The sequence below is a fragment of the Antennarius striatus genome, chromosome 17 (genome assembly GCF_040054535.1).
Source record: "Antennarius striatus isolate MH-2024 chromosome 17, ASM4005453v1, whole genome shotgun sequence".
Lineage (NCBI taxonomy): Eukaryota > Metazoa > Chordata > Actinopteri > Lophiiformes > Antennariidae > Antennarius > Antennarius striatus.
Window position 1 is genome coordinate 8,682,352 of NC_090792.1, and position 12,583 is coordinate 8,694,934.

Genomic DNA, 12,583 nt, shown 5'->3' on the forward strand with positions numbered 1-12,583 from the left:
TAATTAGCGAGAATGAATAAAGATACAAATGCCAAACCACATGTTTTATTATTACCTAATTTAACTCACGAGGCTACATTTACAATCGCACTGGATTTTTCATTATATTACAATTATAATTTTTTATTATTCTCTCACTTTCTGCTTATTTATCTGCATGGATGCCTTAGCTTGTTCTACTCCCAAAATTGATATTTCCCCTTTAGTTGGAAATTGATGTCTCCTTTCTTTTGCCAGGGGGAAATGTGGGCATAATATCAAGTCCTATTTTAGGCCACCTATTTTAATTACATTCCTGAGGGTGACAACACTGACAATGAACAGGCTCAGTTTGAAATAATAACTGCTATCTGTTTTTCATGGCTGCACCAAAGTACAATCACTCATCGTTGTTTCATTAAAAACTTTGTGACACCTTAAATCTAATTACAGAATCTGAGGAGAGGTGGTTGTGAGCCCAAATGATTTCCAACAAAACCATGTTCCTGTGAAGAGAAGATCTGTATTCCTGTGAGCATGTCTCACCATCCTATTGGTAGCTGCATTGATGTTACATGTACACACCTGCGTCTTCGAACCGGAGGCGCATACCTGAGTCCTTTCCTTTCGGAGTTTGGATGCGATGTGGTTTGCTGTACTTTTTCAGGCCATGGAGGCATGCGTTTCACGTAGGCAGCCAACCGCAGGAGAAAACCTCCCACACTCCTGCTCTGTGAAGCTGAGTCATCGAGCTCTGACAGGATGGATGTATAGTGGCTGAAAGGAAGCAGGGCCATCATTGGCTGCTGCTGGTCTGGATAACCTGCACCGCTGCCTCTCACTTAACTAATACAGTACTGTCAACAAGTACTACAAATAAATACGACTCGGCATAGTGTAGATATAGAACTAGAACCAAGGCAGTCACATACTTGGTTCTAGTTTTAGTTTAAAGGTTAAATAATGCTCTCTTAAATAAATAACAATCCCCACTGATGATGGCTCTAACTGGGGACACTGTCAAAATATGACATGTCTGACTTGTAAAACTGCCTCAATAAAGCAGATTGCACTTTTGTATAAAATGACAATGGTGATAGTGGTTCGCCTTGTGACTAGTGTGAGTGGACAGTGTGCTAAGAGGGAGAAGATCATAGCTTGCATAATGACTGTATGACTGTCGTTAGCTGTGGCCAGTAACTATAAGCCAGGTTGAATATTACTCTACTGACCACAGTTTTGACATGTTTGTTTTTTTTGTCAAAGATTTGAATCTAGAATGAATCAATTGATTAATGCAAACATGGGTTCATCAACCCATCAGATACATGGGTCAGAGTTCACCTTTCTGTAGCTTGTTATTTAACTTTAACATGTGAATAAACAACAATGTTGTTGTGTACATTTGCATGTTGATGGATGGACTTAAAGCAGATAATTGACAAACAAAACTAACAAAAATAGGGCCGAATATCAATCCCTGAGGACCACCAATGTCACCGTAAAGGTATATTGATTGACTACTGCCATTATGTAAAATTAATTTCCTGTCTCTGGGGTTTGAATTCATCTTATAATGGAATCAGTGAAGGGAAAGAAGGATGTCAGTACTGAGTGTTTTTTTCAAAACTAGAATGACTGCACCCATTTCACCACCTCCATTTAATTTTAATTTTGTGCGTTTATTTTATGACAATAAGATGCGTTAATGTTTTCTATTCTGTCCAGCTTTCTCAATGCAACTATTTTTGCTTCGACGAGGCCTTTGCAAAACATGCTTTGGGTCAGTGTTTTTCTTGGGCTGATCATGTCCCCCCAAGTCCACACACAAATGCAGTCATTTAAAGAGTGCTATGCCTAAGTAATTAGTCTGGGAATTACAGATCATTAGCACTCACTGAAAACATCCACAGCTTTCAAACAAATTACATGAAACATGCCATTTTTGTAGCTTTACAGGCCGAGCGGGGCTGGCCTACTGAGCTCTCACTAAGTTTGCTGAACATCAACACAAACTTTAACTTATTAAGATGTCTCACTTCCTTTAAAATGCTGCATTGTCAGCAAGTTCTTTGTGTGAAGTTGTTTATTTTGTGTGAGTATTTGTCAGATGGCTGAGGTTTCATTTCCAATTAAAAAAAACAACAACAACAACAACCTGAATCCTATTTTCACACAACAAATCCACTGGCAGAACATAAAAGCACAGTGAGAAGAAATGTTCTCTCCGTGTGATATTTGATTCTTGACAATTAAGTCCTTTCAAATTACATGACATTCAACCAGACTTCTCAGTGGATAATTGTATGACTGTGGAGGGAAGGAGCCGAACCGCATGGGTGACTTGAGGGCTGAGGATGAGGAGGAATGTGTGCCTGTGCATGTGCAGGTATTCAGAGGAGAGATGACAGACAAACTGGAGGCTGATGACTCAGTCATCTGTGCTGACAAACAGGCTGAGCAGGAAATGTCATCATCAGGATGGCAGAAGTTTTCTGGCAATATTCCCACATATCTGTGGTCAGTAAAACCAAGGTTACTATAACTACTAGTCTTTTCTAGACAGTTCACTGGAAATGATCATCCTGAAAAATGTTGATTTGTTCAATGCTTACTTTTCCTGTTGAGTCTTCCAATGAATGTTACAGAAAATTAAACTTTGGAGGACAGAGAAATCACGGGGCACGATAACAATATCTCAAATTAGTCTGGATAAAAATTGGACCCTGTTGTTATTCAGTCTGGGGACATCATGGAAACAGGAGCGTCTCCCCAACCAGGATACTGTTACAGATCATAGATGCATTCTAAAAACTGGATGACATACTTTCAAGATTGTATCTACAGCTTTTTTTTCTTTTTTTTTTTTTTTACTCCTTTCTCGTATGTGTTCATGGGTCCATTTCTGGCATTCCTAGGTGTTCTGTTTAACATTCAACCAATATTAATTCATGTATGTAGAAATATATTTTAAAGGAAATTTCTATTAATTTCTAGAGAAAGTGTACATCTTGAACGGAAGCATCCTTGGCACTTAATTTAACTTTCTACAAGTGTTAAGTCATTCTTATGACAGCTGGATCATTTAGGCTTTATCAAGCACTTGTCAAGCAGATGTAACTGAAGGGCCACCCTCAAAGATCAGGTTTCTCACCATACACACATCCAATGCAGTCTGCATCCAGCTCACGACCATCTGGTGGTGTATTGGTGTATCCACCTTTTGTCCTGCTGTGCCTTAAGTTTCAGTGACAGAGTAAAGAAAAAAGATCAGACTAATAATTATTGATAATAAATTTAAAAATAGGACAAAATCCTTTACATGTAGGGGAATTTTAATTGTCACACACTTGATGTTTTTGGAAGTGTGAACCTACTCACCATTGACTCTGCTCATGGACCTGACCTCAATGAGGGAAGTGTTAACCTGATCTGGAGCTGCAGATGATGGTGACTTCCATGTCAACAGAGGAGTGTGTGTGTGTGTGTGTGTGTGTGTGTGTGTGTGTGTGTGTGTGTGTGTGTGTGTGTGTGTGTGTGTGTGTGTGTGTGTGTGTGTGTGTGTGTGTGTGTGTGTCCGAGCTGTCACAGTATCACAGATACTGCGTGGAAGTTCGTGGAGACCTCTGGAGAGAAGTGCTTCCGGGTTGATTGACCAGGATGTGATGAAGAGGTCTCCTGTAGTCTGACAGTGTTGTGCGCCGGACGCGTGGAGGTCCCTGGACCACGACTTGAACACCTCCCCTCCTCCCTCTCTACTCTGCACCTCCTCGGTAGTGACTTCAGCTTCCGTGGAGGGGGAGGAGCAGGCTGTGGGAGGCTCTCCTCTGCTCCCATGTTGATGTTTGTTGTTTGCGAGGGTGGCAGCGTTACGCGTGGGGACAGACGGAGGGCTGCGGACGGACGGACGGACGGACGCGCCGTCACGCGTCCTGAGGATTAGCGCAACTTTTCTTTCTTTTTTTTCCACCCAAACGCCGCTGAATGGTGAGGATTTGTGGCGGATCGTTGCCGTGAGACGCGTGGACATATCGCTATGAGGGTCCTGTGGGTTGCTGTTGTGCGCAAACACTCGTAGTGTCTTTCTCCGCGACCTCCACGCAGGATGCCGGAGCTGGTCTGAGAACCCACCGCCGTGACATCTCCCCTCCGGATCCACAGTCACCAACTTCTTCTTCGTGACAGTTTCAAACTATTTTTTTTTTAACCCCCAAACTTATTTTTTTTTTAAAAATGGTGTTCTTCGCTCTATCGACTGCTCGACATAAACCTGGATAACGAAGGAGAAATCTGCGTGACGAGACACGACCACCCACGGGTGCTTTCCCTTCCCCTTCGGTAAGGCTGCTCTTCCCTCCGCCAGACGGCGGACACACAGCCGGGATGTGGAGTCCTCCTGGCTCCTGTGTGGCTCTGCCCGCTGACAGCCCGGCAGAACGCTTAGAACCACAGTTTAGCTCGCTTTGAATGGCAAACTTTACAATCAGATAGCGTTTCGTGACGCGGGTAGCGGATAATTCCTGGATAACTTGCTAACATGAAGTGATTCCATCAACTCGCTAGCTGTTAGCATTAGCATTAGCAGCGGCTCACGTCAGATGTTAGCCGGTTCGGTGGCTAACAAAGGCGCTACTGACATGCTAGTGAAGTTCATTTATAAGTTAGCTTACAAGCTAAACGTGACTTTATTTGACTTAATTTTCTTGAGTCCAACCTAAATGTTAGGGGACATGAAGGTAAATGTCCCCCAACATGATGTCTGTTTGACACTTTCCACGTCCACCCACTCGTGTCTTGTGTCCACAGAGGCGCATCTGCCCCGGGGTTTCTCCAGCTGTGGGGCTTTTAAGCAGCAGCCGATGCATCTCGGGGTGTCTGAGTCCATGAGAGAGTGCGAGTACAGCCAGATCAGCACTCGCAGCTCCACTCCGATGGAGACCCCCTACAAGAAGAGGAGCCCCAAGAGGAGGAAGTGGGAGTCCTTCCCCGGTCGGAATAAATTCTACTGCGATGGGAGGATTATGATGGCCAGGCAGACCGGGGTTTTCTACCTCACGCTCGTCCTCATTCTGGTCACTTGTGGACTTTTCTTCACCTTTGAGTAAGTCTGGTGTAATCTGCTTCACAATGACAGAGTGGGTGGGGGTTTACATGCCGTGATCTGGGCTGGAAGGTGGATCAGGTTCATGTCTAAAGTTTCTCTGCAGGAGGCAGCATGTTTGGTGGGGATTTACTTTGATTTATTTGTTTTGAACATGTCCTTTCCTGGCAAGGTATCTTCTACATTTACCATAGTTTGTTGCATGCTGATTCTGCAGGAAGTAAGCATAGACCACTTGGAGGATTTTTGTAACTACAGCTGTCGGAGATTAACTTGACTAAAGTGTCCCACAAACTAGTAATTGAATCCTGACTAGCTGCAGGGCTGCACCGGAGCTGAGCTGGACTTGGTAATTTGACCTTTATAGCACGATAACGGAGGAGAGGGTTACTCTCACCACATCGTTTCTTATCTTTCTTAAATCATATACTCTCCAGAGAACCAGATCTCAAATCGTTTCAGTTTAGCCTCATCGGATATCCCTGATATTGTGACTTTGTGATGCATGAGAAAATGGTTTATGGTAGGATTTGTCGACTAGTGGCCTACTTTCTATATCCAGGCCACAAGAGGTTTCCGTTCAGACCACAAAACTTTTATTCTCACAGATAAAAGGATTATCGTTAGACTTGTTATTAACCTTTGTCAGCAGAGAGCTTGGGACGCACTTACACTGAAGGTAGAATTGAAAACATTTTCTTATTGAAAAATGTCAAGTGAGTTGGTGTAAGGTTGATCCTTTCATCCACATGACCTGAGTGTCCTTTGTGTGTCTTTATTACTCCGGTGTGAAAGGAGACAAAAGGGTTCCCGTTGTTCATCTTTGATTCACACATAACAGTTAATAGTCTACCTGCGTCGCTTTATAAACTGCAGGACTGAAATCAGAGACTTATCTCACATGTTTTGAATCCCAAAGGCTTCTCATTGTTAATTATTTGCAGTTTGCTTATTTTTACATTTTGAAGCCAAATTGAATTTGGCTTCAAAATGTAAAAACAATTTTCATGTTAATTTGCTCAAATTTAGGTTTTATGTTTTCCTGTTATGGGGCATCTGTGTCCTTGAACACAAATATAATTCCAAAAAAAAAAAAAAAGGTTTTGCAATTATAATATTATTGTTGTGGTTATCTTTATCCATCCATCCATTTTCTTGTGGACGAGACAATCTTAATCATTTCCCCCCCATAGCTGCTAATCCCTCTTGCGAGTCACGGGTTAGCGGGACCCTATTCATGTGGCTACAGGGGGGAGAGGCAGGGTACACCCCGGATGAAATGCCAACTCATTTCAGGCCATGTTATCATTATTATAGTTTAATGGCCAAGTTTAGTGTCCTGGGATGGGTGGGTTGACTCACTAGACCTCTTTCCATTTTAACAGAATACCCCCCCTCCCTTATGGAGTCAACTACATGTCAGTGCATCTCCTCAGCTGATCCCAAAGGAGATCAGCTGACAAAATGCATCTGAGTGAAATAACGCTTATTAGAATAATATCAAACTTTACTCCAGTTACAATTAATAAACAGTTATTCGTTCCGGTTTGTCTAACCCTGCCTAAGTTCTCTGACAATGGATGCACTGTAAATATGCTGGAATTTTTTTATTTTGTCATCATCATCTTTGAAGCCAAAATATGCCCTAAGCATTCCCTTTAGGTGTGAGACCGACTCATCGGCTCAGTGTTTGTACTCATGTCATTCAGGCCACTTCACCTTCAGTGTTCACCTTCATTTTGGATAAACACAGGTTGACGTCGGTCAGACATGTTGGCGGTGCGTGACAGAACACGACATAGTTTTAAAACTTGAGCGATGCTAAGTCTGTGAAATACAGTAGTTTAAATGTCAGTTTAACTGATCAACCCTAGACTTCTTCGCTGTGTCTTGCACAGGCCTCGTTTTCCACCTCATTCTGGATCTAGACTGTCTGACGGTGTATGGAGTGGAGGAAACCGTGTGTGAACTCAGACATACCTGAGTGCTGACTGTTCCCCCAGAGACAGCACTGTCTCTATCCCCATTGTTTCGGCCTAGTCACGCTCTCATCCATCATTTGAGAAACTCCATCTATTCCTGCTGAGAATCCCGCTCCATCATGAGTCTGTTGCTCCATCAGACAGTCATTATCTGGGATGAAACACTTCAGAGTTGGTTTATTTGTTATGATTTATGATCGCTGTTCAGTATTAGTCCCTTCTTAATGATGTTGGACCAAATTAAGAATATAAGGTAATATAAGATCATTTATGCATGTTTCTGTCAAACTTTTGAATGTTTTTGAAAAGGCTTGCTATAATGTATTTTTTTTTATCCAGGTAGTCTATTTAGTATTTCCACAAAATAAAGTAAAAAAAATCAGCCGCGCTCTGTTCACCTTAAACAACGGTTTAAATCAACCGTTTTGCTGCTTGAACTCTTCTTCCGTTCAGCTTTTTTCATCATGCAGGTCGCTGCTGTTATGTATCCTTGTAGATTCATTATATGACATTGATTTCTAATAGACTTTTTCACAATTATCTAACCAAATGATGAATCAAATAATTGAAAAACAATCACTAGATCAGTGATAAATGAGAAGATGTTGCCATTGCAGCTTGAATATTGGGTGTAATTTTAAAATAAATTTTATAAATATGTGAATAAATTTGCTGTGGAAGGATTTAAACCTCCCTATTCCCTATTATTATTCTAAAGAAGTTTTTTTCCTGTGCCCTGTGATTAAAGTCCTTCATCTATCAGCAGCGACCTCTGGACCACTTCATCTTTCAATTCCTTGAAAGTAGAGATACTGACATAACCTATGACCAAAGAGCGTTGCACGCTAGAAGCCTCCAACCTTCTTAACAGTAGAGCGGTAAATAAAACTATCAAATGGAAGTGAAATGTGGTTCAGTACTCCATTTGAACCGGGATGCTCCCCCGTCACTCCCACCAGATGCTTCCTGAAGACTCCTCTTCTTCAGAGATCTTAATGTTCTCTGTGGCCCGTCACTGGAGCTGGGTTTAATATACTGTCCTGTTTGGTGTCACTGTAAGAGACATTTTTCTGGAGCTCTGTGCAATCACAAAGCCACTTTTCAGCTTAGCACTGTCCTCCCTGTTCAAGTGTACGTCCCTCAGGCTGTTTGAATCCTCCTGGTGCTCTTTTCTCTCGCTGCCTCCCCCGGGGCTGAAAGAAGACATTTATCAGACAGGACAACAGTTAGCAGACCTGCACGCCACCGTCTGTTGACATCAACTCTAATGTATCTCCATTAGATGTTTTTCTATCCCTGTTCTTTTGTTCGACGAAAACCACTCATCTTTCAGATAGGGCTTCAGATATGGCTTGATGACAAATGGTCTGTACATAAATGATGCTCTGATTGCAAATCCCATAAAGACTGGACACCTGCCGTGTGTTTAGGCAAAGCCAGAATGTTACCACATTGTACATATTTCTTTCTTGCTTGTTTTATTTGTCTGTCTGAGGGGTGCACAGACATTCACAATAAACCCCGCCAGTGAGCGATAGTGACAGACATGGGTCTGTTTATTATTCTGTTGCTGGCTCATCTCAGATGTCCATGTGTCCTGTTGTTGCATGTTTCCTCCTCTCCCTCTTTCCTCATAAAAGTTCACTCGGGCAGATGTTTGGATGTCCCGTTTGCTGGTTTTCAGAAAGAATCACTATTTTTGCTTTCCCTGATTTTTTAAGTGGACAGAATCATAAGATATAATTAATGGGATTGTAACACTAACTATGTTTGTTACCATTGATTTCGAAAATATTTAATGATAGAGCTGAAATTAAATGTGTACATTAACACTGTGCTTTTAGCTCAAGCCAAAGGGCGTCTTACATCTGGGTTTTAGTTTATCTTCTCCGTCACATATTATTGAAAACTTAATGAATTTTAGGTTTGGGCAGATTGTAAAATGAAAGACAGCTGAAGTCTCTAATTTTCTAAAGCACTCCTGTGAAATCTTGAATTATGAAACCTCTGTGCAGCGTTCTCGTGCCTGAGAGGCTTTCAGATTCACAGATCCGTAACTCATGCAGGATTTCTTGCATTAGTTTTTTGTGGCTCGCCCCCATCCACATCATATTTTTTTAATGCAGGTCTGGTTTTGTACTGGGAGCACTCCTTTAGTCTCTGAAGGACCTGACACTTCATCAACAAAGCAATCACCTGTAAACTGTAAAGACAACAAGCCAAACTCTGGAGCCTTGTTGTGTCACAAGGCATGTTAATGTTTTTACATCCCGCTTCAAAGCGGTGATGTATTGTAATTGTCAGTGTTCGTCCGTCCGTCCGTCCGTCCGTTTGTTAGTCCACCAAATACCTTTGCAACCGTTGCACATTACTCGGGCGGCAAAGGGGATGGAAATGAGATGATGACCTTGACTTAAGAAAACTAGGTCAAGGTCAAATTTTAACTTTTGTACACTCAGGAACCGGATAAGATAGCAAAGCGAGGGAGAAAGCCAATGTGAGTAAGACCAAAAGGTTTAGATCTATGAAAGTAGGTCAGAACACTTAACTTTTAACTTTGACCTATGCAAGTAGGTCAGGGTAAAATTTTGATTTCAGGGGTGTCGCAGGATGTTGCAGTCAGTGACTGCCTTGGTTCTTGTTTACACTGTTGTTGCCCGTACAACTCACTGGTCATTAATGGAAATGTTGATATTATTGGATTGAAAAAGTATTAAAACAGGTATATGTAGGCTTCATCCCATTTCAGTTTAGGTTTAGGTGAGTAAACCTTCAGTAAGCTTTAATTTGAGCTTCCTGCATGTTTTGTCTTATTTACGTCCTTCAGTAAAGCTTGTAATCATTTTATTTATCGTGCCTGTTGTGACCAATGGTCTGTCTGGGAGTGTGTTATGCATGTCATAATTCAGCAAACAGTACAAGAAACACATACAGTAGTTTTTAAATATTATTCCACTGTATTGAAAAAAAAAAAAAAAAATGTGGATGTTCCATCAAAGGTTTTGAAAGACTCTTGCAAAGCCAAAATTATTAAGACAGAACTGACTTGTCCAAGTTTGGCTTTTTGCCTGATGTAGATCTGTTGTTTTGGACTGTGACGGTAACCATAATAGCGGTCAGGTCATGCCTGAAGCGTGCTCAAACTCATAACAGTCATTGCCACATTTTGCTTGTGTATGTGCTTCTTTTTTTTAACGGTCGAAGTTTTTTATATAAGAAACAACACTCAGGGGCAGCATGGCGAACAATACAGCAGTCTTTTAATATCACTTTTTCACCACAATAATAAAAAAATATTCAGACATAAATGTACAATAGTATCAATTCCCAGCTGATTTAGAGACTTCTTCTTTAGCTCGTATAGATAGATAGATAGATAGATAGATAGATACTTTATTAATCCCGGAGGAAATTGCATATATCCATATATATAACAACAAACAAACGAACTAACTTGCAGGCACTCAGTATAGAAACATTTATGAGTTGTGTGGAGTGAGTGTGAGGTTTTTAATCTAGGTCAACATGGTGGTGCAGTGAGTAGCGCTATTGACTCACAGGAATAAGGTTCCAGGTTCGACTCTGTTCTGTGCGGTGCTTGTATGTTCTCCTCTGTCTGTGTGGGTTCTCATTGGGTTCTCCAGCTTCTTCCACCTACAAAATCATGCAATTTAGGTGGATTGATCGCTCCGAATTGACCGTAGGTGTGAGTGTGAGCGTGTGTGTTTGTCTTTTGTGTGGTCCTGCAATGATCTGGCGTCTTCTCCAGGGTGTACCCTGTCTCTTGCTCATAGCCTCCTGGAATAAGGGTCCAGCAGACCCATGACCCTCAAGGCAGATAAGTGACTGTAGACAATAACGATCGTCTTGCCTACAAGAAAATGGATGTGTGCTAGTCATGGCTTCCAAAGGAAGAAAGTGACTGGATGTGAACCAGTCAGACCCAAACTTCATGGTCCCTTCATAAACATAACACACATTAAAAATGCATGGATTAAGTACGCCTTAGTGATGGAATAAGAGAAGCCAGATGAGATAAAGACAAAATACCCACATCATCCTGGATCACAGAGCGTGACTGCTCAGTATGGCCATGTGTGTTTTATTAAGTTTTAACATGCTCCTCACCTAAGGGAACAAAGGAGTATGTGGCTAACACACACACACACACACACACACACACACACACACAATTAAATGAGAAGAGTATCTATACAGGGATGTTGTTGGAAAGCGATGTGGCTTTTTAATTCCACCCAATGGTAAAAAAAAAAATGGAACACACACAGTAGAATAGAAAAACATATGAAGAAACTGTTTTGTGTTGGCAGGAAAGATTTTTCCGATGTGCAGGTGAGACATAAGAGAAATTCCACTCACTGATTATGAGACTATGACAACAAATGAAGACTGCCTCATGTCTTAAATGTTAGAAGACTGTTTTGTCTGCCTGTTGTTTCAACACGTTTACCTCTGACAGGCAGGGGGGGGTTTTCACTCATGTGTGTCTGTTTCACTGACAGACAAACTGTCCATCTCAGACATTAAATAATATGAGACAGATTGGTGTCCGGCTTGGTGTCCGGGTTGAGCATGTGGCAAGAATGAACCATTCCAGATAGAAGGTGCTAGAACATTCCAAGCTTGAACACCTGAGAGAGGGTTTTGTTCACTTTGAGACTCTGAAGGACCATTTGTACTTCATTTATATACAAAAGCATACATGTTAGCATTAATACATAGCCATCAGACATTTGGGAAGCTACTGGCCACATTGAGGCACCTTTTTGCTTCCCTTCTTCTGGGCCACACAAAATGAGTCTCTTGGTTTAAAATTGCCAGTGGGTGTTGACTTTAGGCCAAGGTCAAGTCCCAAGTACTCTTTTTCTTTTTTGTCATTTCTCTCTGTGAATAGGAAGCAAACACTGCTTATGAAATCCATACAAACTGTTTTTCTGCTTTTGTCAGAAAATACAATAACTGTCAAGACCCCTCAGCAAGTATGCAGTCCTCTGCTGTCCTGTTGTTACACATTGATTGAAAGGAGGATTGGTGACTCAGTCTTCTACAGTCCTAGTTCTGTACAGCAATCTAGAAGGCAGGCAAAGCAATAAGCCAGCCTTTTCAGTGTGAGTAGGCAAACCATTGTGATAGTCTTTATCGTTTGAACAGTCACTCTCATGATCTTCACGATCATTCAAGATGGAGATGATTTCCTTCAAGCCAGGTTAGCAAAAAGAGTGACCTTCCAAGTAGAGTCTTAAAGAACATAAAATCATATATAAATTACTTCTTTCTTGGTGTTGACACCCCCCCAAACGTTTGGACCATTTCTGTCATCCTGGAATTGCTCTGTTGACACTCTTGAACAGCGGAACTTTTTATTGAATGAACTGAAACGGGGCAACTTGTTTTTAGAATTTTAGAATTTTTTTCTCTCTCTCTGGATCTCTCCAAAACATGTGATAGTCAGTAGACTGGAGTTTGTTCACGGGTCAATCAGTTGTGGTTCCCGTTGTCA

General features: G+C 41.5%; 1 protein-coding gene and 1 long non-coding RNA gene across 4 annotated transcripts in view; one reads left to right on the plus strand and one right to left on the minus strand.

Moving 5' to 3' along the window:
* Positions 1 to 1,479: 1,479 nt before the first annotated feature.
* LOC137610537 (uncharacterized) lies at positions 1,480 to 3,590 on the minus strand. Its single transcript, XR_011038514.1, has 3 exons — positions 3,361 to 3,590; positions 3,134 to 3,216; positions 1,480 to 2,494 (listed from the first exon to the last, which is right to left on the minus strand). It is a non-coding gene; the product is annotated as an uncharacterized lncRNA (long non-coding RNA).
* A 92-nt stretch (positions 3,591 to 3,682) lies between these two features.
* zdhhc14 (zinc finger DHHC-type palmitoyltransferase 14) overlaps positions 3,683 to 12,583 on the plus strand; it is a 43,448-nt gene continuing 34,547 nt past the window's right edge. Inside the window, exons 1-2 of one of the 3 annotated variants that reach the window (XM_068338150.1) lie at positions 3,683 to 4,317; positions 4,786 to 5,080. In XM_068338150.1, the coding sequence (XP_068194251.1) occupies positions 4,839 to 5,080 (242 nt within the window). In that variant the 5' untranslated portion in view covers positions 3,683 to 4,317; positions 4,786 to 4,838. The remainder of the gene's footprint in view (positions 4,318 to 4,785; positions 5,081 to 12,583) is intronic. The other 2 variants (XM_068338149.1, XM_068338148.1) reach the window with 2 other exon arrangements.